The 25,854-nt window shown below is 36.3% G+C and overlaps 1 protein-coding gene and 1 pseudogene across 1 annotated transcript in view; both read left to right on the top strand.

Moving 5' to 3' along the window:
- The window catches only part of RNF2 (ring finger protein 2), a 36,734-nt gene extending 23,454 nt beyond the window's left edge, over positions 1-13,280 (top strand). Inside the window, exons 3-7 of the mRNA XM_012736199.3 lie at positions 3,944-4,104; positions 4,776-4,991; positions 10,455-10,727; positions 11,885-12,056; positions 12,334-13,280. Of these exons, the coding sequence (XP_012591653.1) occupies positions 3,944-4,104; positions 4,776-4,991; positions 10,455-10,727; positions 11,885-12,056; positions 12,334-12,435 (924 nt within the window). The 3' untranslated portion in view covers positions 12,436-13,280. The remainder of the gene's footprint in view (positions 1-3,943; positions 4,105-4,775; positions 4,992-10,454; positions 10,728-11,884; positions 12,057-12,333) is intronic.
- On the top strand, positions 6,811-9,693 carry LOC105855333 (high mobility group protein B1 pseudogene; annotated as a pseudogene).
- Positions 13,281-25,854: the final 12,574 nt, after the last annotated feature.

The following is a 25,854-nucleotide window of genomic DNA, read 5'->3' as shown; positions in this document are numbered from 1 at the left end:
TAGGGAAGACTATTTGAGAAGATAAAGATAGCAAAGAATGGGGGAAGAGCAGGTTAGAAGACAATAAGCATGCTTAAAACTGGACTCATTTTGAGAGTCCAATACAATAGGCAGGTAAAGATGCTAACCAGAGTCTGAACTACTTATAAATTTTAGGGATAGTCAGCACATTTTAAGCAGTGGAAATGGATAAAATCACCCAGAGAGATGAGCATAGGCCTATACGTTTATCCAGAGGTGCTTCAACATTTAGAAATTAGGCAGTGGACAAGGAGCCAATGAAGGAAACTGAGAGGGGCACCATCAGAGTAAAGGAGAGAAAACTAGAAGGTTGGGAGAGAGGGGGGATTTAAAATCTAAAGGAACTATTTCAAGAAGGAGGATGTGGTTAATGTGTTCAACATTGCTGAGAAATTGAATAAAGTGAAGGTTGAGAAAAGTGTCTATACTAGATTTGGCAATACAGTTGGCCCTCTGTATCTATGAGTTCTGTGTTTGTGGATTCAACTAACTGCAGGTTTGAAAATATTTTGGAAAACAGTTCCACAAAGTTCCAAAAAGCAAACTTTGAATTTTCCATGTGCCGAGTACTGCACTGATTCCATGTAAGTGAAGTGATGTGTAGGCATTGTATTGGGTATCATAAGTAATTTAGAGATGATTTGAAGTACGCAGGAGGATGTGTATAGGTTATATGGAAATACTACACTATTTATATGAGGGACTTGAGCACCGAAGGATTTTGGTATTTGTTAAGGGTTCCCGGAACCAGTTCCACATGGATATACAGAGAGACGACCATATGTGTTAATACTTAATGACCTTGACAAGAGCCAATTCACTTGAGCAGATTATAGTAGGCCGAAGGTTAAATGGAATCGTGATGCATTCTCATTGGTTCACATCATGAATCAAGGATATGATAATTATATGTATATGTGGTCCAGTAATTGGATGGGGGTGAAAAAAAGATGAATATACGATTCTTCAGAGAAATTTGGCTATTCAGGGGAGAAGAGAAATGGAGCAAAAAACTGGAGGGGAATGTGAAATTAAATTTTAAATTTTGTTAAATTTATAAGATGGAGATAGAGTGCTCCTCTCTGCCCTTCCCTTGCACAACTCTAGAGTTCATTATTCACAATTTACTATGCAGCAGCCCAGTTGAGATACTAATCTTCTGGGCTGATTCAATGGAAAGGGATAAATTGCTGAAGCCTGAGAGCAAATAGAATAATCAAAAGGGGATGTCCTCGAGAAGGTGCAAAGGAATGTACCTTTGATGGGAAGAAGCATAGTTTCTCTGTGAACAAGAGAGGAGATAAAGATTTATAGATTTGGTAGAGTAGAAATGAGGGAGCTCTGTTTTAGTGAAATATTGTAAGATCATCTATTGAAAGTTCAGGTGGAAAAAAGTGCAGACAGAAGAAAAAGTGTAAAATAGCATAGAGAAAGGAAAAGCAACTTTGTTTGACTAACCAATTGCTAAGCAATGTTGAACACCCATTTAAGGCTGGTGAAATTTTTTTTCTTTTTTAAAGAGATGGGTCTTACTCCGTTGCCCAGGCTGAAGTGCAGTGGTATATGATCATAGCTCATTGCAGCCAACCCCTGAGCTCAAGTGATCTTGTGCCTCAGCCTCCCAAGCCACTGGGACTACAGGTGTGCACCACCATGCCCAGTTAATTTGGGTTTTTTTGTTGTTGTTTTGTTTTTTTAGAGAAGGGATCTTGCTGTGTTGCCCAGGCTGATCTCAAAACTCCTGGCCTCAAGCAGTCCTCCTGCCTTGGGGTCCCAAAGTACTGGCATTACAGGCATGAGCCACCACACCCAGCCTGAGTCTGGTGGTGAAATTTTTAGTGATACCAGTGTAGTTTCCCTTCTCCCTGTTTCCCTACCATGTTACATATCTGCACAGGTATACCCCTGAAGAACATAGAAGGTTGAGTTTATCTAGGGTTGGGATTTTGTTAGGCATGTTTTAAAAAGGAAGAGAACAGACTTGCTTACTACCTGGGTTGTCATCATTCTCTCTGAGTGATAGTTTCCTCATCTATAAAATGAAGTTATAATTCCTGAATGAGGCCGGGCGAGGTGGCTCACGCCTGTAATCCTAGCACTCTGGGAGGCCAAGGCAGGAGGATTGCTCGAGGTCAGGAGTTCGAAACCAGCCTGAGCAAGGGCAAGACCCCGTCTCTACTATAAATAGAAATAAATTAATTGACCAACTAATATATATAGAAAAAATTAACCAGACATGGTGGCACATGCCTGTAGTCCCAGCTACTCGGAAGGCTGAGGCAACAGGATGGCTTGAGCCCAGGAGTTTGAGGTTGCTGTGAGCTAGGCTGACGGCACTCACTCTAGCCTGGGCAACAGAGTGAGACTCTGCCTCAAAATAAATAAATAAATAAATAATTCCCGAATGAGAAGTTTGCATGTAGTATTAAACTAAGTAAAATAAAATACAAAAAATACTTTATGTATAAATAAAAGTTGAAACATAACAGGTACTTAATAATGGTAGTTGTTAGTGTAAATGTAAGTATATTTTACTCAAGCCTTTTAGGAATAGTATCTATACTTTCTATGTCTTTCCTTGTGGAGTAATCAGTCTTTTGATATATAAAGAAAACACAAATATATGGACAGCTAGTGGAAACAGAAAGTGTCAGGAGCCTATTGGAAGCCACTTGCACTTTGTTTATAATAATCATTGCACTAGAACTCTCCTCAGTCCATAGGAGCTGGTATTGGTGGCTTTAGAGCTAGGTTATCTTTGTTCTTGATGCAGGCTTGTGAGGAAAGTGCATAATGGTGGTGAAGCAAGTGGGATTCACTAATCGCTCTGCAGCAGGGGAGACATTTCCTGGAATTTTACATTGGAAGTCCAAATGCATTTTTGCAGAGAAACGTTTTTAGGCATGACAGTTGGATATAGTGATACATGTTGTGCTTCAGTTGTATTCTGGTTTAAATCAGCTTGTGGATTAGCCTGAGAACCTGATCACTTGGTATAAAATTGTTCCATGAGCCAAGACTTTTTAAGGTTCAAAGTGATTTAAAATGAAATCTTGTTCAACTGTTTATAAATTAGAGAATACTTGTTTTGGAATCTTAAAATAGTTTAATGGGTAGCACAAAACGTAATTTGTGTCAAAATGGCATAATTTTTGAAGATGAAAATTCTGAGGCTTCATTTAGCCCTAACTTCCTCATTTTGCTAGTAAGAAAACAATGTTAAATAATTACTTAAGGTCATACAGCTAGTTAATATAATGTAACTAGAACAAGACCCTAAGGCAGGTGATTCCAAATTCAGTGCTTTTAAAAATTATACCAGGGCCGGGCGCGGTGGCTCAGTGAGGCCTGTAATCCTAGCACTCTGGGAGGCCGAGGCGGGCGGATTGCTAGAGGTCAGGAGTTCAAAACCAGCCTGAGCAAGAGCGAGACCCCGTTTCTACTATAAATAGAAAGAAATTAATTGGCCAACTGATATATATATATATATAAAAAATTAGCCGGGCATGGTGGCGCATGCCTGTAGTCCCAGCTACTCGGGAGGCTGAGGCAGAAGGATCGCTCGAGCCCAGGAGTTTGAGGTTGCTGTGAGCTAGGCTGACGCCACGGCACTCACTCTAGCCTGGACAACAAAGTGAGACTCTGTCTCAAAAAAAAAAAAAAAAAAATTATACCAGGCTAATTTCCCATAGTTGTCTTTTAAATAAATTAATATGTTATGTTTAGCATTAAAATAAGAGCATTTATATAATGTGATGGTGGTGGGGCTGAGGGAAGTTGGAGAAGATCATAGCTATAACAAGACTGGCTGTGAGTTGATGGTGGTGGCTAGGTACACATAGAGGTTTTTTATATGCTTGAACTTGTCCATAATAAAAGAAATTAAGTAGCATTTAATTTTAAAGTTGACTTTTTTTTACAGGAGGCCATAACAGATGGCTTGGAAATTGTGGTTTCACCTCGCAGTCTACACAGTGAATTAATGTGCCCAATTTGTTTGGATATGTTGAAAAATACTATGACTACAAAGGAGTGTTTACATCGTTTTTGTGCAGACTGCATCATCACAGCCCTTAGAAGTGGGTATGTTGAAAAGAGTTATAATAGGTACTTAAATTGTACCATGACAGTGCTCTCTTCGGGGTTTGGGAAATATAGTACTCTCTATAAATATTTAGTTGAGAGCTAGAAATTTTTCTAAAGTCTAGGTTTTAATTATTGGAGAATCTTTGTTTTGAAACAGTTGGTTTTATATAATTTTAGAAGCTTTATAGGATGAGTATTTTTTTTGAGGAAATTATAATACAAAGCATGAAACCATGGTTTTTCTGCTTTTTAAGTATATAAAAGAATATCCTTCTTAAACTGTTATTTCAGTAAAAGAACTGATAACATGTAAGTTAATATATATAAGTGGTAATTTTTCCTTGTATGGCATAGATATCAGAAAAGGGAAATTTAAATTAGTAAAGAGTAGATTTGTATTTCTAAAATGGTTATATATATGTAAATTATCATTGAGAAATACTCAAATATTTCACTTTTGGCAAATGGTTTGTAGAGTGTCTTGAGGTTTCTAAAATCTTGCTTACCATAGTCACTTTCATGGAAATTCAGATTAATTGGTTTAAATTTCTATGACTTGGTAAAAGTATTGCCTTAAAGATAACTTTCCAGAAGCTGGATATTTTTTGCCTTTAGCCCAGAGATACTGGCATTATTTACATTTGCTTTCCCTTCCTTTTATTTTTTAGGAACAAAGAGTGTCCTACCTGTCGGAAAAAGCTAGTTTCTAAAAGATCACTAAGGCCAGACCCAAACTTTGATGCACTCATCAGCAAAATTTATCCAAGTCGTGATGAATACGAAGCTCATCAAGAGAGAGTACTAGCCAGGATCAACAAGCACAATAATCAGCAAGCACTCAGTCACAGCATTGAGGAAGGACTGAAGATACAGGCTATGAACAGGTATATGGGAAGTAAGGCCAGAGTAGCCGTTTTCTGAATACTTTATTAAATATTGAATTTGCTTTTGGAAAAGGTAAAATATAGTAACAAATAGTAGTTATGCATGCTTACCTTTTCATGTCAGTATAATATATGCCTCTGGGCATAATAGGGTATTCCATTTAAAATTTTGGAAATTCTTGTATCTACTTCTCCATCCACTTACCATTCTATTTCTCCTCTTCATAGCGCAACTCCTTGAAAGAGTTGCTGTGTCTCTCTCCAGTTCTTTTCCCATTCTTTTTTGAACCTCCCTCCAGTCAGGCTTACATCCACACCACCCCATCACATTGCCTTTATCAAAGTTATTCATCAGTGACCTCCGCATTACGCAGTCTAACTGCTGATTCTCAGACCTCATTTTAGTAGTATTTGACACCATATTCTCCTGGTTCCCTTTGTATGTCATTAGCTGTTTCTGCTTAGTTTCTTCTGCAGGTTTTATTTCAATTCCCCTAACTCTTAAAGGTGGAGTGTGCCAGGGATCAGACTTTATTTTCTCTTTTCAATACAAAGTCTGTTTCAGATTATCTCAGAAAGTTTCATGGTTTTAATTACCATCTATATGCTGATGACTCCCAGATTTATATATCCAGTCTTGACGTCTCTGAATTTTAGACTCATCTCCTCTTAGATGTCTAGTAAGCATCTCAAACTTAACATGATCAGTACTAAACTTGTAATTCTTATCCCCTGCTTCTGTTCATTCTTGGTCATTTTAGTTAATGGCAACCCCATCATTCTACTTGCTTAAGCTGAAAACTTTAGAGTCACCCTTAAGCCTCTTTTTCTCAGTCTGTGAATAAATATTTTTAGCATTTTCCATAGTATGTCCAGATTGGTCCAGGCCACTGTGATCTTTCATTTGAAGTATTGAAATTGCTTGCCAACTGCTCTTTCTGCTTCCCATGCTACCCCTATAGTCTATTATCAGCACAGCAGCTAGAGATTTTATTTTATTTTTATTTTTTATTTATTTATTTATTTTTGAGGCAGAGTCTCACTCTGTTGCCTGGGCTAGAGTGCCGTGGGGTCAGCCTAGCTCACAGCAACCTCAAACTCCTGGGCTCAAGAGATCCTCTTGCCTCAGCCTCCCGAGTAGCTGGGACTACAGGCATGTGCCACCATGCCCGGCTAATTTTTTCTATATATATTAGTTGGCCAATTAATTTCTTTCTATTTATAGTAGAGATGGGGTCTCACTCTGGCTCAGGCTATTTCTGAAACTCCTGACCTCGAGCAATCCTCCTGCCTTGGCCTCCCAGAGTGCTAGGATTACAGGCGTGAGCCACCGCGCCCAGCCACAGCTAGAGATATTAAAAGTAAGATCAGAGGTTTTTACTCAAAACCCTCTAATAGCTTCTGTTCACATTCACATTGAAAACCAAAAGACTTTTATGATAGCTTCTAAGACCCTATGTAATCTGGGCACTTTCTTTACCCCTATCCTTTTTTTCTCTCTGACATTATCTTTTTTTTTTTTTTTTTTTGAGACAGAGTCTCACTTTGTTGCCCAGGCTAGAGTAAGAGTGAGTGCTGTGGCGTCAGCCTAGCTCACAGCAACCTCAAACTCCTGGGCTCAAGCAATTCTCCTGCCTCAGCCTCCCGAGTAGCTGGGACTACAGGCATGCGCCACCATGCCCAGCTAATGTTTTTCTATATATATTAGTTGGCCAATTAATTTCTTTATTTTTACAGTAGAGACAGGGTCTCACTCTTGCTCAGGCTGGTTTTGAACTCCTGACCTTGAGCAATCCGCCCATCTCGGCCTCCCAGAGTGCTAGGATTACAGGCGTGAGCCACCACTCCCGGCCTCTGACATTATCTTCTAATGTATTCAGACCCGGGGGAGAATTATGATTTCCCAAGTAGAAGTAGTAATAAAGCACCATCTCAATCTAGTGGTTTTCACCTTGGCTAAAGATCAGAATCACTTGGAAGGCATTTAAATCTGGGGTGTAGGTATCATGGCAAACTGAGTAATCGGGGCCCAGGCTTTACTGTTTTTTGGGTTCCATAGGTGATTCTAACGTGCAGGTACATTCAAAACCACTGAATTAAAGGTTAAAGATGTGCTCCATTATAAATATATTAATATTAGTACACTAACCTACCACTCTGTCTTAAAATAAAGTGTTAGACTCTCACAGCCATTGCAGTACATTGAGGCCCATAGTGACAGCGCCGGGGCAAGTGAGAGTCGGATGGGCACTGAGTGACCCTTTGCCTTGCTGAGGAAAAATAACTAAACATGGGCAAAGGAGATCGTAAGAAACCAAGAGGCAAAATGTCATCATATGCATTCTTTGTGCAAACTTGCCGGGAGGAGCACAAGAAGCACCCAGATGCCTCAGTCAGCTTCTCAGAGTTTTCTAAGAAGTGCTCAGAGAGGTGGAAGACCACGTCTGCTAAAGAGAAAGGGAAGTGTGAAGGTATGGCAAAGGCGGACAAGGCCTGTTATGAAAGAGAAATGAAAACCTATATCCCTCCTAAAAGGGAAACAAAAAAGAAGTTCAAGGATCCCAGTACACCCAAGAGGCCTCCTTCTTGTTCTGTTTTGAGTGTTGCCCTAAAATCAAAGGAGAACATCCTGGCCTTTCCACTGATGATGTTGCAAAGACACTGGGAGAGATGCGGAATGACACTGCTGCAGATGACGAGCAGCCGTGTGAAAAGAAGGCTGCAAAGCTGAAGGAAGAGTACGAAAAGGATATTGCTGCTGCATACCGAACTAAAGGAAAGCCTGTTGTGGCAAAAAAGGGAGTCGTCAAGGCTGAAAAAAGCAAGAAAAAGAAGGAAGAGGAGGAAGATGAAGAAGATGATGATGATGAATAAGTTGGTTCTAGTGCAGTTTTTTTTTCTTATTTATAAAGCATTTAACCCCCTTCTACACAACTCCTTTTAAAGAAAAAAATTGAAATGTAAGGCTGTGTAAGATTTAACCAAAAAAAAAAAAAATAAATCAATCAAGTGTTAAATGTTAAGTATTTTAATTTTAAAGAATTATATATTCTTAAGAGTTGGTAGGCCTTTAATGTTGTTAAGGAGCAAGAATCCCCTTGCAAAAAAAATCCTTTACAAGTAGTCTTTTGTTTTGTTTGAACATAGAAAGCAGTGGGGGCTGTGTGACAGGAATGCCTTTCATATTACAGCTTCTTAACTGTTCTTTAGACTCACCAAGCAGGCTTCTGCCTCAGGGCATTTGTACTTACGATTCTCTTCTTCCAGATTATCTTCATGTCCCTCACTTTCTTACCAGATGTCTGCTAAGTTCCCATCTTCCACCCCAGGACTCCATACTTTCTTACCCTCCTTTCCTCATTTTTTCTCTACAGCACTTAACCATTCTCTGACATGTGTTACCTGCTGCTACTGGAATATGAGCCCTAAGAGGGAAGAGGCTATGTTAGTATCATTGACTCTTACAACACCAGTACTTAGAACTGTGCTTGGCTTAAAGTAGCTGCTCAGTAAATATTTTTGAATATGTGAATTTTTTTGTAAGTTCTTCCTTTATATTGAATTAAAATTAGTGTATAACGGTCTGGGCCTGTCTTCTGTCAAAATACTTACATTGGATTCTACGTATATTTCAGATTCTACTTCTAGTTTTCCAAATACTTTAATATAGATATATTTTCTTACATGCTTCTCTAAAGGCTAAACTTTCACATTTCTCACATGACGTTCAAGATTATTGGTGTCATTCTTAAAATACTACTGTCAAGACAGTATGTAGTATTATGGATGGGATTTGATACATGTAGGATATATAATAATAGGCTATTAATCTCCTTTATCTGAACATTGTTCTTTAAATTCTGCCTGCAATTACATTAATGTAGCTCTGTCACTTCAATCCTTTTTTGGAAATAGGTGTAGGATAAAAGTACATACATTAATTCTTAGTAAACCTGTTAGATCTCTGTAATTTATGGTCAAGTAAAACAACCTTTGCTTTAATCATGGGTTTTAGAAAATAGTTAATCCCTATATTATTGTCAAGAGTTTGGGGGCGGGAGTGGTTATGTGCACGCTGTCTCGTGCGGTGTGTGCGTATGTGTTTATGTTTTAAGAGATAGGGGGGTCTCACTTTGTCACCCAAGCTGGAGTGCAGTGGTGCTATCATAGCTCACTGCAGCCTCAAACTCCTGAGCTCAAGCAATCCCCTGCTATAGCCTTCCAAGTAGCTGAGACTACAGGTTATGAGCCACTGTACCAGGTTATTATTATTGTTTTTTTTAAGAGACGGGGTCTCGCTGTGTTCCTCAGGCTGGTCTCAAACTCCTGGTTTCAAGCAGCCCTCCTGCCTTAGCCTCCTTGAGTAGCTGAGATTATAGGCACAAGCCACTGCACCTGGCCCCAAGTTTTTTTGTTCCATTATTTTTTGAATCATAGTTTGTCATTTAATGTGTTAGACAATCCCTTCTTGGCTTTGAAATGATCTATAGATTTTATAAGCAGGATTTAATTTTTTTTTTTTTTTAAACAAGAGTTTTTAAGCAACTTCCTGTAAGGCTGCTATTTCATTGTCCTGGCAATAAACATAATAATGACACTGTTCTTGGAAGTACATGTCATCCTTTTGTATTTCTTTTTCATCATATACCCCTTCTTTTTTTTTGTATATAGAGGTAGAGAGACTGGTGATATGGTAGAAAGAATGTGGTTTGATATCACATCCTAAGGTCTTGCTCTGGCACTTACTTGCTAGTTGTATAACCATAGGCAAATTATTAAATCTTATACCTTAGTTTCTTCACTTTCTCAACTATAAAATGGTGGTAATGCTAACTGCCTTGCCAGGTTGTTTTGAAGAGTAAATGAGATTATATATACAAAGTGCCTTGCCCAGTAATTGTTTTTAGTATTTGAGCTTGTTAGAGAGCTGCTTCTATGTCCATGCTGGTTATTTAGATACCATGCCCTTTTTCTGACTAGAATCATTTTGCATTGCATTAGCAATTAGACTTTGAGGGAGGTCAGGGTGGGGATGCTTACCATCCTTTTAAAGTAGTATTTCCTTAAGAATTTCTAATTAAAGAGGCGTAAATACCTTCCCTCAGAACTTTCACATTTCATACCTAAATCATGCCTTTCTTTAAACATAATTTCATAATGGACAAAATGATAAAAATATAAATAAGGATTTGCCAGTAATTCTTATAGTCTTTAGTTTAGTAAAGAAACTTACTAAATGAATAGATACACTTGTTTAAATCATTTAAATGTTTGCCTGTGTGTGTGAGAGATTTTCTTTTACGGATAAGTGGGAAACAATGCCATCATCCAACTTGGAGCAAATTTTCAGTTATCAAGATTTTTTAGAATTCTAAAGTTCAGTAGTAAACATGCTTCAAATTTGATGCTTTACAGGACTAAAAGTAAACTTTATGCATTCTTCTTTTTTTTTTTTTTGTCTAGATTACAGCGAGGCAAAAAACAGCAGATTGAAAATGGTAGTGGAGCAGAAGATAATGGTGACAGCTCGCACTGTAGTAATGCATCCACACATAGCAATCAGGAAGCCGGCCCTAGTAACAAACGGACCAAAACATCTGATGATTCTGGGCTCGAGCTTGATAATAACAACGCGGCAGTGGCAATTGATCCGGTAATGGATGGTGCTAGTGAAATTGAATTAGTGTTCAGGCCTCATCCCACACTTATGGAAAAAGATGACAGTGCACAGACAAGGTAAGCATGTGGGTTTCAGATTATCTGAATTCAGAATGTTTAATTTGGAGTTAAAAGGCAATTTTTCAGAAGAAGTAGGAGTAGTATATTTCATTCCATTGATTGTTTGGGTTTGATTTGGATATACTGGCTGCCTAAATTGTTTTCTTTTTCATGTGCTTTCCACCTGAAATTGCATATGTGAAAGGAATGACCCTTTTAGACAGGAGAGGGAAAAGGACCATTCAGATTTTTAAACAATGACACTAAGGTGCCAATAGCCTCTAAAATTCTTGCTGGCAAGGATGGCTGCTTTACTATTGTATGTCTAGCATACTGCCTGCCATTGAATGCAGATAATCATCAAATGTTTATTCAATGAGTGATTGAATGGTATGCCAGGCTTTAAAAACCCCAAGATTAACACTTGCCTACTCAGTCTTAGAAACCACATATTTTAATTTTTAGACAATAAGAAATTTGCTCATATTCTAACTATTCCTCTTGCTGCTGCAGTCAGCAAATTCTGATCATTGGGGTTTAAGGGATATGTTGTTTTTCCCTCCTAAGTACTTTGTGTATTTCTGTTGAGTTTTTTTGTTGCTTTGTAACATATTTTACAGAAGGTAAGGTAGGTAAAATTTTCATAGCCCAGCAATCAGATAGTAGACATGTAATTTTTTTCTGTACCTTTTAATAAGAAATTTTTAGATGGTAAAGCAATAAATTTTCTGGTATTATTTTGTTAATAATTGGAACATTTACATTGTACTTAGCTTTTAAGAAATGTGTTAGTTCCAGGCCAGATACAGCGTCTCGTGCCTGTAATCCTAGCACTCTGGGAGGCCCAGGTGGGAGGATTGCTTGAGGTCAGGTATTCAAAAGTAGCCTGAGCAAGAGTGAGACCTGTTTCTACCTAAAATAAAAAAAATTAGCTGGACGTGGTGTGGGTGCCTGTAGTCCCAGCTACTCAGAAGGGTGAGGCAGGAGAATCTCTTAAGCCCAGGGGTTCAAGATTATAGCAAGCTATGATTGTGTGCTGCACTGCACTCCAGACAGAGTGAGACCCTGTCTCTTAAAAAAAAGGAAAGAAGGAAATATATTATTAGGTCCATGGTTTAAGTAAATTTTTCTCAGTATATTCTAGAAGTGAAATTTTTAATGGTTTATTCTTCCAGATACATAAAGACTTCAGGTAACGCCACCGTTGATCACTTATCCAAGTATCTGGCTGTGAGGTTAGCTTTAGAAGAACTTCGAAGCAAAGGCGAATCAAACCAGATGAACCTTGATACAGCCAGTGAGAAGCAATATACCATTTATATAGCAACAGCCAGTGGCCAGTTCACTGTGAGTATTTTAAGATAATGGACTGTTGAAACTTGGAGCACATTGATCCACCTGAGTGGCAAGTGGTGGGGTGGGATCTAACAAGACAGTGTAGAACCCTGGGACCCTGAGAGAAATTGCAACAGGGTAGTTAACATTTTTTAATACCCTTTGTTTATTCTGTTACGAAAAATGTAAGAGATAAGTAGTTACTCCTAAGATTTTTTTAAAAAAAGATTCTGTGGACTTCTATTTTTGTTTCATCACAGTTTTCATAATTCTTTCTTTTTTGTTTCAGGTATTAAATGGCTCTTTCTCTTTGGAATTGGTCAGTGAGAAATACTGGAAAGTAAACAAACCCATGGAACTTTATTACGCACCCACAAAGGAGCACAAATGAGCTTTTAAAAACCAATTCTGAGACTGAACTTTTTTATAGCTTATTTCTTTAATATTAAAGATGTACTGTCATTACTTTTATGGACAGATCTTGGATATGTTGTTCACTTTTCTTTCTGAGCCAGACTCGTTTACACTATTCAAATCTTTTCCCCTTAATTTAAGATATCCTTTATGGAAGGGACTGCAGTTATTCAGTACTTTTTGTTTCTTTAAAAAATATTATCTAAGTTGTGTGTTTTCACAAATTGTGGTTCCATTTGGAGCACCCTTTGGACCCAGGAATTTTTCATAGTTCTGTATTCTTAAGTAAAGATTCTGTTGGCCGTCTTTTTTCCCTCTTCCCTCAAAAGGTTTTTAGGCCTACAGAATGTTAAATAATATGTATTCTGACTTTTTTCTTCCCGGAGTCGTGTATATTTATAGTTTTCTATATAAACTGTAGTATCTTCATGAAGACCAAGGCTCAAGTTTAATGTGCTTAAAAACAATTCTCATAGGATTGTTCTTTTCATGGTATTTTCTTCCATAATATTTCATTTTAAAAAGAAGTTCTTTATGAACTTAGTGTCCATCGTCAATGCAATGTTTTTTGTTTTTTGTTTTTTCCATTCTTTTTCCCTGGATTTTTGGAATTTTGGGTCTTGGAAAGAGAATCAAACAAAATCTTAAGTTCTATGAGAACTTGATCCATTGACAGATTTTCCTGAAAGAAGAATTAAATTGGTAGTGATATGTAGTCTTCAAATGTATATTTAAGAGTGCTTTTTGTTGTATTAATTCTGCTGTCACTTCAGTTCCTTTATTATGTGTGTTTGATGTTTTTCCTATTAAAATACCAGAGATGAGATATTTTGCACTTTAGCCTTGATAAAAAGTACAAGATATGTTCACAGCTTCCCTGATTCTTTTCTTATTGGTAGCCACATAAGTTTCAAGAGTAACATGGCACATAGAACAATGGAGAAAAGTTTGATTCCATTGGAAAAGTGTGTTTAGCATTTTGGGTTGCCGTATCAGTTTATAAATTTGGTGCTCTGCTAATTATATTCTAGAAGCAGGTTAATGGAGCTTGAGCCCTGCCTTGATAGGTAGTGAAAGATAATTCTGTAGAAGAATGCCAGCCAATAGGGTAAAGTCATTGTACTCCTCCTAATTTTTATATTGAAGGGGACAGTGTTGGGTGTTTGGGAGCTAGAAGGCTTTATGCTGACAGGTCAGAAATACGATTGACTTGTGTGTTATTTTTTTGTCCCTGTCCTGATTCTAGGTGTGCTTCCAAGTTTATATTATTGCAGTACTTAAAAATACATGTTCACATTGAGAAATTAACCCCAAAGGGTTTTTAGATAGGAGGGAGTAGACCTCCAGCAAGTACCATTGTAACTAAAGTCTGTCTAGTCATTGTGAATATTTATCTGTCAATTTTGACAGATTGGGGCCAGCTTGATGTTTTAAATCTTCAGCCCAATATGAAAACTTAAAAGCTTATTCAATTTTTTTACCATTTTATTAAAAATATTTAAAATCTGTTTTTACAGTTTTTTTGGTAATCTGTGCCATGAAATTTGAAAACCACCAAAAATCAAGGGAACTTTTATATTCAATTCCTTTTCTGGTGTAATGTTAAGTTGTATAGATAAATGCATGCCCACTGAATATAACCCTGCTTTTGTGATAAAACTGCTTAGATTTTGTTGGTGACATTAGATTAGTGGTTGCATTAAATAACTAAATTCCCATTGTGATTATTAATTGAAATTTTGTCTTTAAGCAAAGAGTTATTTGTGAATATAAGCTTTGTGTTTAGAGAATGTATGTGTTTTTATCTGTCAGTATGGGAGGATATAAACTACATTATTAGTGAAGTCATTGGATGTGTAATCCTTTGTGAAGTACAATTATAGATATTTGATAGAGCAGAGAGAGAGAGAGAGAGAGAGTGTGTGTGTGTGTGTGTGTGTGTGTCTGTGTGTGTGTGTTTTGGAGCAGGGGGAAGGAGGATACTATTGACCATCACTGCCAACCACGATTTCATAAAATATTATTCAAATAATTTCTATAGTCACTTTCTCAACTGAGGAACAAAAGGTTGACCAAATGTGAAAGCTTTTGGATGATACACTGTCATTTCTAATGTTTTTATCATAACATACACATAACAAATTTACCATTTTTAAGTGTTTAATTCAGTGGCATTGGGTACATTCACAGTATTATATAATGATCACCACTACTTCCAAAACCTTTTCTTTTCTCAGAGAGAAACTCTATGCAATAAATAACAACTCCTAATTTACTCTTCTTCCCTAGCCCTTGGTAACCTCTATTCTTTCTTTAAGTTTGACTATTTTAGGTGCCTCATATACATGGAATTATAAATTGTTTTTAAGGTTCATCCATGTAATAGCTTGTATCAGAATTTCATTCATTTTTATGACTAAATACCATTGTATGTATATACCACATTTTATTTATCCGTTAGTTGATGGACACTCATTAATAGTTTGATGGATACCTTTTTGCTCTTGTAAATAATACTATAATGAAGATTGCTATACAGGTATTTGAGTCCCTACTTTATATATATTTTTTTCTTAGATATACACAATAGTGGAATTGCTGGATCATATGATAATTATATGTTTTTAAAACTTTTTCTTGAGATAGGGTCTCACTCTGTCACCCAGGCTGGAGTGCAGAGGTGGTTACCATAGCTCACTGCAACCTCAAACTCCTCTGCTCAAGTGCTTCTCTTGTCTGAGCCTCCTGAGTAGCTGGGACTCCAGATGTGTGCCACCATGCCCAGCTAACTTTTATATTTTATTTTTTGTAGAGACAGATATTCATTTTTGATTGGGTTGTTGAGTTATAGGTGTTCTTTATATATTCTGGATATTAATACATTATTAGATACATGATTTGCAAATATTTTCTCCCATTCTGTGGGTTTTCTTTTCACTCTCTTGATAGTGTCCTTTGATGTACAAAATATTTTAATTTTGATAAAATACAGTGTTTCTGTTTTTTTCTTTTGGCTGTGCTTTTGGTGTCATATTCAAGAAGTCATTGCCAAATCTAAAGTCCTGAGAATTTTTCTGGTTTTCTTCTAAGAGTTTTATAGTTCTAGTTCTTACCTAGGTGTTCAATCCATTTTTAGTTTTGTATAATATATGGTGAAAGGTCAGGGTCCAATTTTGTTTATTTGTATGTGGATATCCAGTTTTCTCAACCCTTTTCTCTAATGAATGACCTTGGTACCCTTGTCCTAAACGAGTTGACCATATGTGAGTATTTCCGGGCCTTGTATTCCATTGTATGTCTGACCTTTTGCCAGTACCACACTGTTTTCATTGCCTTAGCTTTGTGATAAGTTTTACACTATCATTTCTAATAGGTGGAACTTAAAGAGGAAGACAGTATTATATTTTCCTTGTGCATTTGAGGAGACAAAGGCTCAGGATTCTGATTTGGATAACTGAATATAAAATAAGTGAAATGCCAGATGAGAAAAAGCATCTCTTAAATTCCCATTGCGTTTCTACTCAGAAATATTTGCTTTTCTTTGTCTACCTTTTGCATGCTAATTTTAACATAATTTTAAGAAAGGAATATTAATTAGTGTATTCTTGTTACTGTGAAAACACCTTCATTGAGTAGTCTTCTGGGTTAATAGAGTAAGGGCCTCTGAAAATCTGTTATAAAAGCAAAACTAATGTAAAAGCCATCAAAATCAACTTTTTTAGGACTCTGAAATTAACCAAAAGCTTCCAACAATCAGAAGAACATTAATTCAGTTAAAACCATAACAATTTTATAGTATTTTAACTTGCCCAATCCTCCTTTCCCTAGCTCCAGGATAATCTTGAAAAAGAATAGTTTCACAACTGTGATAGCAGTGAAAACTAGCAATTTGCCACCCATTGGAGGGGACAGGAAGCCCCCTCAAAAGAATTTGGAGGTTCCCAAAGAACTATCCTGACACTCTGTGAAAAAATCTCAACTCCAGAGAATTGTCACTGTTTGACCTGTCTGGCACCTTATTGAAAAGCACTATTTTCAGAGATTGTGTTTATTTTGACCTAGCTCAACTTGTGCAAAAGACTATCATGAGGGTATTTGTGAAAAATAGTTCCCTATGGTTATTTAATAGCAGTTGCCTGAGGCAGTTGTGGCTAAAAAGAGGCTGACCAAAAGGAAGGAAAAGATGAATGATATATCTGTGGAGGACTTTGAAAAGCTCCAACATATTTGTAGGTGTCTAGAAAGCCACACACATGTGCAAGGCTTGTTGTGAGCCCAAGAAAAAAATCTAAGAAGGCACTAAACTCACCTGTGGCAGACCTTGAGGTTCTGTGCAAGCAGGACGTTAAGGCCAAAGCACAGTTGTAAACTTCATGCTGGAGTGTTGAAGGGATATCCCAGAACAGATGCAGAACACTTATTAACTGTGCAATTATTATCTGACCACTAAGCTAATGATGTAACATCTGAGTAACATGATGAAACTGTACCATTCCACCCAGTATGTCTAGCATATCCACACTGTATGTGCTACCTGCCTGATAGTCACTTAGTAGCTGTCAGGGTTATCAGAATGACTGTGATGGTATCACAGTGCTTATGTTCAAGTAACCCTTACTTTACTTGATAGTGGCCCTGAAATGCAAGGGTAGTAATGCTGGCAATTTGGATATGCCAAAGAGAAGCTACAAAATGCTTCCTTTGAGTTAAAAGATAAAAGATCTCTCCTTAATAAGGAAAGGGGGAAAATCATATGCTGGGGTTGCTAAGAACCTATGGAAAGAACGAATCTTCTATCTGTAAAATTGTGAACAGTGCACTATTACTATTGTATGTTATTATTAGTTATTAATCTCTCATCAATTAAACTAGTTATGGTTTCAAGGATCCACTGGAGGTCTTGGAATGTATCTCCCAAGGATAAGGGGGGAACTGTTGTATTTTTAAAACTTTAGTTTTCACCAAAAAATTACAAGATATGTAAAGAAACAGGGAAGTGTCTGTGAGGAAACCAGATGTTGGACTTATGAGAAATAAATTAAGTTAGCTTTTATAAACATGTTCAAAGAACTACAAGAAAACATAAATACTAGAGGATTGTCTCACCAAATAGAAAATACCAATAAAGAGACAAATTATGAAAAAAATTAGAAGTTTGGATTGAAAAATAAAAAATTCACTAGAGTCTCAACAGCAGGTTTGAACTGGTAGAAGAAATAGTGAACTAGAAGACCAATTGTGAATATCCAGTCTAGAAAAAAAGAGTAAAAAAAAAAACTGAGTAGAACCTCAGAGACGTGTGATACCATTATGTGTACTAACATACAGGAGGGAAAGGAGCAGAAAGTATATTTGAAGAAATAGTTGCCAAAACTTCAAAATTTTTTGAAAAACTGCACATCCAAGAAGCTCAGCAAATTAGTGTAAATTCGAAGAGATGCACAAAGTTAAAGGAGAATCTTGTAAGCAGCACAAGAAAAGCAATTCACATAGAAGGAGTTCTAAGGAATAGCAGCTCACTTTTCATAATAAACCATAGAGACCAGGATGTACTGAATGACATTCAAAGTGCTAGAGATGGGAAAGATGGTCACCCAAGAATTCTTTATCCAGTAAAATTATTCCACAGAAGCGAAGGAGAAATTGAGACATTTCCATATAAAAACAGACTCTTGTCACTAGCAAGCCTGCCCTGCAAGAAATAATAAAGGAAGTCTAGGCTAGAATGAAAGATTAAATAGTAACATGTCTCTTGGCAGATGAGATCTGTGAAGAAAATTAACATTTTTAATAAAAAAGAGTAACATGAATTTACACAAATAGCACTGGTAAAGGTAATTGAATAAATATAAAAGGTAGTACAAATGTATTAGTCTGCTCAGGCTCCTATAATAAAATATCAGGCCAGACGGCTTAGACTACAGACATTTCAAAAACCATTGGAGGCCAGAAAGAAGTGGGATATTTTCAGGTGCCGAAATAAAAGAACTGCTAATCCGGTGACCTTAGCGGTAATAAAGGGGGAATCAAGATGTTCTCAGATGAAGAATTTGCTGCCAACTGACCTACTTCTGAAAGAATGGCTAAAGAAAATTCTGTAAACAGGAAGAAAATGATAATAGAAGGAACCTTAGAACATTAAGAAGGAAGTGAGACACTGAGGAAGGCATCTTCACAGCAATTTGTATTTCCATTTAGGATTCACTAACTGTCCCTCCAGATAGCCTGTTGGCCCCACCTGGTGCTCTCACGTCTCTGATCTCGATTTCCTTGGTTTCTACCCTGCCTGCTAGCTTACAAAGCCTTCCAGGCAGTTGGGCGCCCTTATAGTCCCAGCTATGGGGGGAGGCTGAGAAAGGAGGATTACTTGGGCCCAGAAGACCACCCTGGACAAAAGTGAGACCCGTCTTAAAGTATTTTTAAAAATAAAAATATCATGTAGAGAAAAAAAAAAGGACACAATAAGAGAAAATGTGAGTAAATTCAATAAACTTTCTTCTCTTGAGGTCCCTAAATTATATTTTGATGGCCGAAGTAAAAGTTCTAACACTGATGTTCAAAATGTATGTAGAGGTAATATTTAACACAATTATAGCATAAATAGGGTTAAAGGGGGAGGGTAAGTTATACTTCATTAGAATTGGGAAAATGATGACATCAAACTGAAATTATATATAATAGAGCAACCACTAAAACTGGTTTTATAGTGTTTATATAAAGAGATACACTTTAACTGGAATTCTGAAAAATGTTCAAATCACACAGTAAAGCCAAAAAAGAAATGAACAAAGAATATAAAAATAAGGTGACACACTTAAGCCCTAACACATTGCATTACAATAATTGCAAATGGTCTAAACACCAATAAAAAAAATATTAGGAAATTTGTTTAAAAACAACCTAACTACATGCTGTCCACAAGAAACTCACCTCAAATATCATAGGCAGGACAGAAGTAAAAGGAAAGATATGCAAATATTGATCAGAGGAAAGCAGCAGGAATGTTTATGTTAATATTGGAAAAGTGGACTTCAGAGCAAAGAAAATTATCAGACAGAGTCATTATATACTGATAAAAGGGCCAATCCACCAAGAAAACAGCAAGTGTAGATACGCATGGAACTAACACAGCTGCATCTATGTGAAGGAAAATATGATAAAACTGAAAGTAGAAATAGACAAATCCATAATTATACTTGGAGACTTCCAACACCTCTCTCTCAACAGTTGATAGTAAAACTAGACAGAAAACCAGGAAGAGTATGAAAAAACAGCACAATCAAAAATCAAGTTTAATTGACATTTTATAAAACAATCTACCAACAATCACAGAATATACATTCATTTTTAAGTGTACATGTGAAATATACTAAGATTGACCATATCTGGAGCCACAAAGCAAACCTCAACAATTTTAAAAGCATTAAAGTCATACAGTTTTCTTCTATAAGAATAGAATCAAAGTGGATCTCAACATGAGAAATACAAGAGGAACATCCACAAATACTTGGAAAGTAAACAATATATTTCTAAATCATCTGTGACTCAGAGTATCAAAGGAAATTTTGAAAAACATCTTGAACGAATAAAAATATAACAAAAATTCCTAGGACACAAGTAAAGAAGCATTGAGAGAGCAATTTATAGCACTAAATGTATAAGTTAGAAAAGCAGAAGAGTCTCAAATCAATGAAGTCCCACCTCAAGAAAGTAGAAACTCAAGGACAAATACACAGCAGAAGGAAGGAAATAAAGACAAAAGCAGAAATAGATGAAATTAAAACAAGAATTACAAAGAAAATGAGGCAAAGGAGTGGTTATTTGATAAGATCCATGAAATTTAAAGATCTCTAGCAAGACAGAAGACAAATTACCCACACCATGGATGATATGAGGGATGTACTGCTACAGATGCTTCTGACATCAAAAGGATAATAGAATAATTCCTTGAAAAACTACCACAACTCACCCACTATGGAAAAGATAATTTGAATAGCCCTATCATTATTAAGGAAAGTCATAAATTAATAACTCCCATAAATCTTTAGGCTCCAGTGATTGTACTGGAGAATTCTACCAAATGTTTAAAGATGATGAACAATTCTGCACAATCTCTTCCAGAAAATAGAAGAGGAAGGAACACTTACAAATTCATTCCATGAATTTATTACCCTGAACCCAAACTAGACAAAGATAGCTAGAAAACCAGACATTAATGTCCTTTATGAATATAGACTAACAATTCTAAAAATATATTGGCAAATAGAATTTAGCGATATATACAAAGAATTATATACCACAACTAAGTAAGGGTTTCTTCCAGATGCAAGTTTGGCTCAATATTCAAAAATCAATATACCATATTAAGAGACTAAAGAAAAAAATCACATATGCATAAAGAGCATCTGACAAAATTCAACATACATTCATGATAAAAAAAAAAACCTCAGAAAATTAGGAATTTGAAAAAGGAACTTCCTCAATTTAATCAATAGCATCTATAAAAAAATCATAGTTAACATTGTATTTAATAGTGAAACACCTCAGTTCTCCCCATAATTGTGAACAAATCAAGTACGTATACTCTCAACACTTATTCAATGTGACAATGGAAGTTCTAACCAGTGCAATAAAGTAAGAAAAAGAAAAACATGCAGATCAAAAAATGGAGAAATAAAACTCTCCCTATTTGCAGATAACATAATTGTCTACCAAATCCTAAGAAATATGTATAGAAACACTTTCTAGAACATAAGTAAGGGCAACAAGGTTTAAGGACACTAGATAAACACACAAAAAATATATTTCTGCTAGTGATGAATATGTGGACACTAAAAAATACCATTTACAAATTTTTTTTAAAAGTACAAATTTAAAAGAAAAAGGATCACACGCATAGCTACATAGGTTTATCCCAGGAATGCAGGGTTGGTTCAACAATCAATGTAATACACCTAATAATAGAATAAAGAACAAAACCCACATAAACATCTAAATGGACAACAGAAAAAGCACTTGAAAAAATTCAACATCTCTTGATGATTTAAAAAAACTCAACAAAATAGGAATACAAGGAAAGTTAATAAAGGGCATTTATGAAAAACACACAGCTAACATCATACTTAATGGTGATACACTGAATGCTTACCCCATCCGATTTTCTAAGGTTGCCATAACAAATTACACCAGACTTGGTGGCTTAAATGTAACAAATTTTTCCAAACTTGGTGGCTTAAACTTTCTCACAGTTCTGGAGGCCAGAAGTCTGAAATTGTGGTGTCAGCAGGGCTGATATCTTCTGGAAACTCTGAGGGAGAATGCATTCCATTATGCTTTCCTACCTTTTGGTGGCTGCTCGCAATTTTTGGCAGTTTTTGACTTTAGATGCATTGCTCCAGTCTTTGCTCCATCCTTACATGGCCTTGCCTTTTGTGTCTCTGAATGTGTTCTTTTCTGTCTCTTATAAGGACTTCTGTCATTGGATTTAGGACCCACTCACCCTAATCCAGGATGATTTCATCTGAACCTTCTTAATTACATCTGCAAAGACTTTTATTCCAAACAAGGTCACATTCTGAGGTCTACGTAGACATATCTTTTTAGGGCCACTATTCAACTCACTACAGTCCACCCTCAGGTCCCCCCAAGTTCATGTCTGTCCCACATGCAAAATACCTTCACCCAACATCCCCCAAAGTCTTAACCCATTCCAGCATTAACTTGTATGTCTAAAATCTCTTAAACTCAAAAAGGCCCAATTCTCATCATCTAAATCAGATATGGGTGAGACTCTAGGTATGGTCCATCCTAGTGTAGAATTCCTCTCTATCCATAGACCTGTGGACTAGAAAACAAATTGTCTGCTTTTGAAATACAATCATGGGAAAGGCATCAGGTACCAGAAAGGAAAAGATGGAATGAATAAAGGGGTCACTGATCCCAAGCAAGTTCAAAACTCAGCTGAAAAAAAATTCATTAGGTTTGAAGGCTTGTGAATTATCCTCTGTGGCTTAATGCTCTGTTCTCTGGGATAATAGTGTTCCACACTATGGGTCCGTGGAGGCTCCAATTAGCTCCAGCCTCTGGGCCCCCCTGAGGCCTCTGCCTTTTTACCTGTGTTTCTGCCTTTGGAGTCATTCTTGTTTTTCTTGAAAGGTAATGTATGTTTGCAGTTGAGTAGCCCTAGCAGCTTGTTTCCTGCCTGTAGAAGTTTGGAAATTTAACAACCTTTCATTTTGTATAGTTTCTATCACTTTCATTCCAAGTCATTAGTGTTTCTGCTGCTATCACATTCTCAAAATCCTTGTCACTCTCCTATGTCCTGTCCCATGGGGGATTATGCCATTAGACAAGAGAGAAATCTCCATAGATCCTTCCTAAATAACCCCATATTTCTTCCTGGCTTTGGCTAAGATGATTGATTGTATCCATGAGTCACACATCTAATCTTTTCAGCAAAGGCTGTCCAACCACTCCTTTGGCATGCCTTTCCAACAGTATATTTGTTAATTTTAGCATCCTTTGCAATTTGGATAGGAGAAGAATCTCCAAAATCATCAAGTGCTCATCGCTTTTTTGCTTAATAATTACTTCCTCAATTTATCTCTTTCCTCTCACTTTGACTCTAAGCAGCAAAGAGAAATCAGGCTGTACCTTCAAAACTTTACTTGGAAAACTTCTCAGTTAAATATCCAAGTTCATGGTTATGACTTCTACTTTCCACCCACAGTAGAACATAATTTAGCCAAGCCAATTTTTTTTTTTTCAAAGAGATGAGGTCTCACTATATTGCCTAGTCTGGAGTACAGTGGCTATCTATAGGCACAATTGTAATGCACTATAGCCTCAAACTCCTGAGCTTAAGCGATTCTACTGCCTCAGACTCCCAAGTAGCTGGGACTGTAGCTGGGTGTCACCAGGATTTGCCAATTAGGCAATTTTATGTCACTTTACACCTTATAGTTTATACCTCCAGTTTCCCCTATTACATTCTTCATTTCCTTTGGAGACTTCACCAGATACATTTATTAACATTCATATTTCTACCAACATTCTGTTCACAACAATATATTTATTGTTAAGATAAAAGCTTTCTATACCATCTTCTTCACTTCCTTTCTAGACCTCACCAGAATCACCTTTAATATCCATATTTTTTCCAACTTGCTCTTCAAGTCAATCTAGGCTTTTTCTATCTTGTGCCTCAAAAATTCTTCCAGCCTCTACCCAGTATCCAATTGGAAAGGCACTTCCATACTTTTAAGTATTTGTTGCAGCAGCCCCCACTTCCCAGTATCGGAATTAGCTGGTGTTGGGCTTCTGCAAAGAAACAAAATCAGTAAAAGGAACACCAATACAAAAATATAAATGTCTTATATATTTATATATATAGAGATTTATATTGAATTTTATATGTGTGTGTACAAAGAGATTTAAAGAATGGGCTTATGTGATTGCGGGAGCTGGAAGCTCTGAAATGTGTGGGGCAGGCTGGAAGACGGAAAACTCAGAATTTCTTCTTCAAGGAAACCTCAGTTTTGCTCTTAAGGCCTTCCAACTAAATGGATGCAGCCTGTGCACAATATCAAGGACATCTCGAAGGGAGGGGAATAAAAATAATAATAATAATAATAAAAGGACAATTTCTTTTACCTAAAGTCAACCGATTATAGATGTTAACCACATGTGTGAAATATCTTCACAGCAAAACTCTTAGATCAGTGCTTGATTATAGCTGAGTACTGTAGTCAACCAAGTAGACACATAACTAATCATCATGCTCCCTAAGAATGGGAACAAGATGGGAACGTCTGCTCTTTTTCACTTCTATTCACTATTGTACTGAGAGCTTTAGCCAGGCAAATAAACAAGAAAAATAAATATAATATGTTCATATTGGAAAGAAGGAAGTCCAACTATACCTATTTGTAGATGACATTATTTTGTATTTAGAAAGTCCCAAGGAATCTGCCAAAAAACTATTACAACCAATAACCAAGTTCAGCCAATTTATAGGATACAAATCAATATATGAATATCAGTTGTATTTTCACATGCTAGTAATGAATAATATTAAAATTCAGAGATAATTCTATTTTTATTATAATAGCATTAAAAAGGATAAAATACTTAGGAATAAATATAATAAAAGAAGTACAAGATTTGTACAATGAAAATTACAAAACATCCTTGAAGAAAATCAAAAACCAAAATAAATGGAAGGCATTTTGTGTTGCAATATTCAACACTGTCAAGATGGTAGTACTCTTCAAACTGATCTATAGATTCAACACAATCCCTATCAAAATCCCATGAACTTTTTTGCTTGGAACTTGACAAGCTGATCGTAAAACTTACATGTAATTGTAAGGGACCCAGAATAGCTAAAATAATCTTGAAAAACAACAAAATTGGAGGACTCAAACTTCCTGCTTTCAAAACTTACTATAAAGGAACAGTAGACAAGATAGGGTTATTCTTATGAGGATAGACATGTAAGTAAGTGTAACTGAAATGAGAGTACAGATATAAACCCTCACATTTATGGTCAATTAATTTTGGTAATGGTGCCAAGACAATTCAACTGGGGAAAAATAGTCTTTTCAAGAAATAATGCTGGATATCCATATGTGAAAGAATGAATTTGGACCCCATGCCTCACACCATATATAAAAATTAACTCATCATGGATCAAAGACCAAAGTATAAGCACTAAAACCATAAAACTCTTAGAAGAAAAGCTGTAAAGTATATCTTCATGACCTTGTAGTAGGCAATGCTTTTTTAGATATGACACCAAAAGCACTAGTGACAACAGATAAAATAGACAAGTTGGATTTCAAAATTAACTTCTATGCTTAACAGGACACAAACAAAATAGTGAGAAGACTATCCACATGATGAGAGAAAGTAGTTTCAAACCATATACCAGATAATGGACTTGTATCCAGAATATTTCAAGAGCTCTTAGCAATTAAACAATAAAAAGGCAACCCAACTTTTTAAATGAGCAAAGGATCTGCATAGACATTTCACCAAAGAAGATATACAAATGGCCAATATATACATGACAATATACTTAACATTAGTAATCACTAGGGAATTGTACATCAAAACACAAGATGCCACATTACACCAACTAGGATTGCTAAAGTAAAAGATAGGCAATAAGAATATAGAGAAATTTTACACTTGTGGAGATAACAGATGTTAGATGGAGACAACAGGTGTTAGATGTTAACACATTAGAAGGTTAGATATTTGCACACAGAAGGTGAAAAGTCAATGGTAAATTATTATTTATTTATTTTTTTTTTTGAGACAGAGTCTCACTTTGTTGTCCAGGCTAGAGTGAGTGCCGTGGCGTCAGCCTAGCTCACAGCAACCTCAAACTCCT

This window comes from Microcebus murinus, chromosome 23 (assembly GCF_040939455.1).
Source record: "Microcebus murinus isolate Inina chromosome 23, M.murinus_Inina_mat1.0, whole genome shotgun sequence".
Lineage (NCBI taxonomy): Eukaryota > Metazoa > Chordata > Mammalia > Primates > Cheirogaleidae > Microcebus > Microcebus murinus.
Note: the sequence above shows the minus strand (reverse complement) of the source record. Positions and strands in the feature narration are given on the sequence as shown.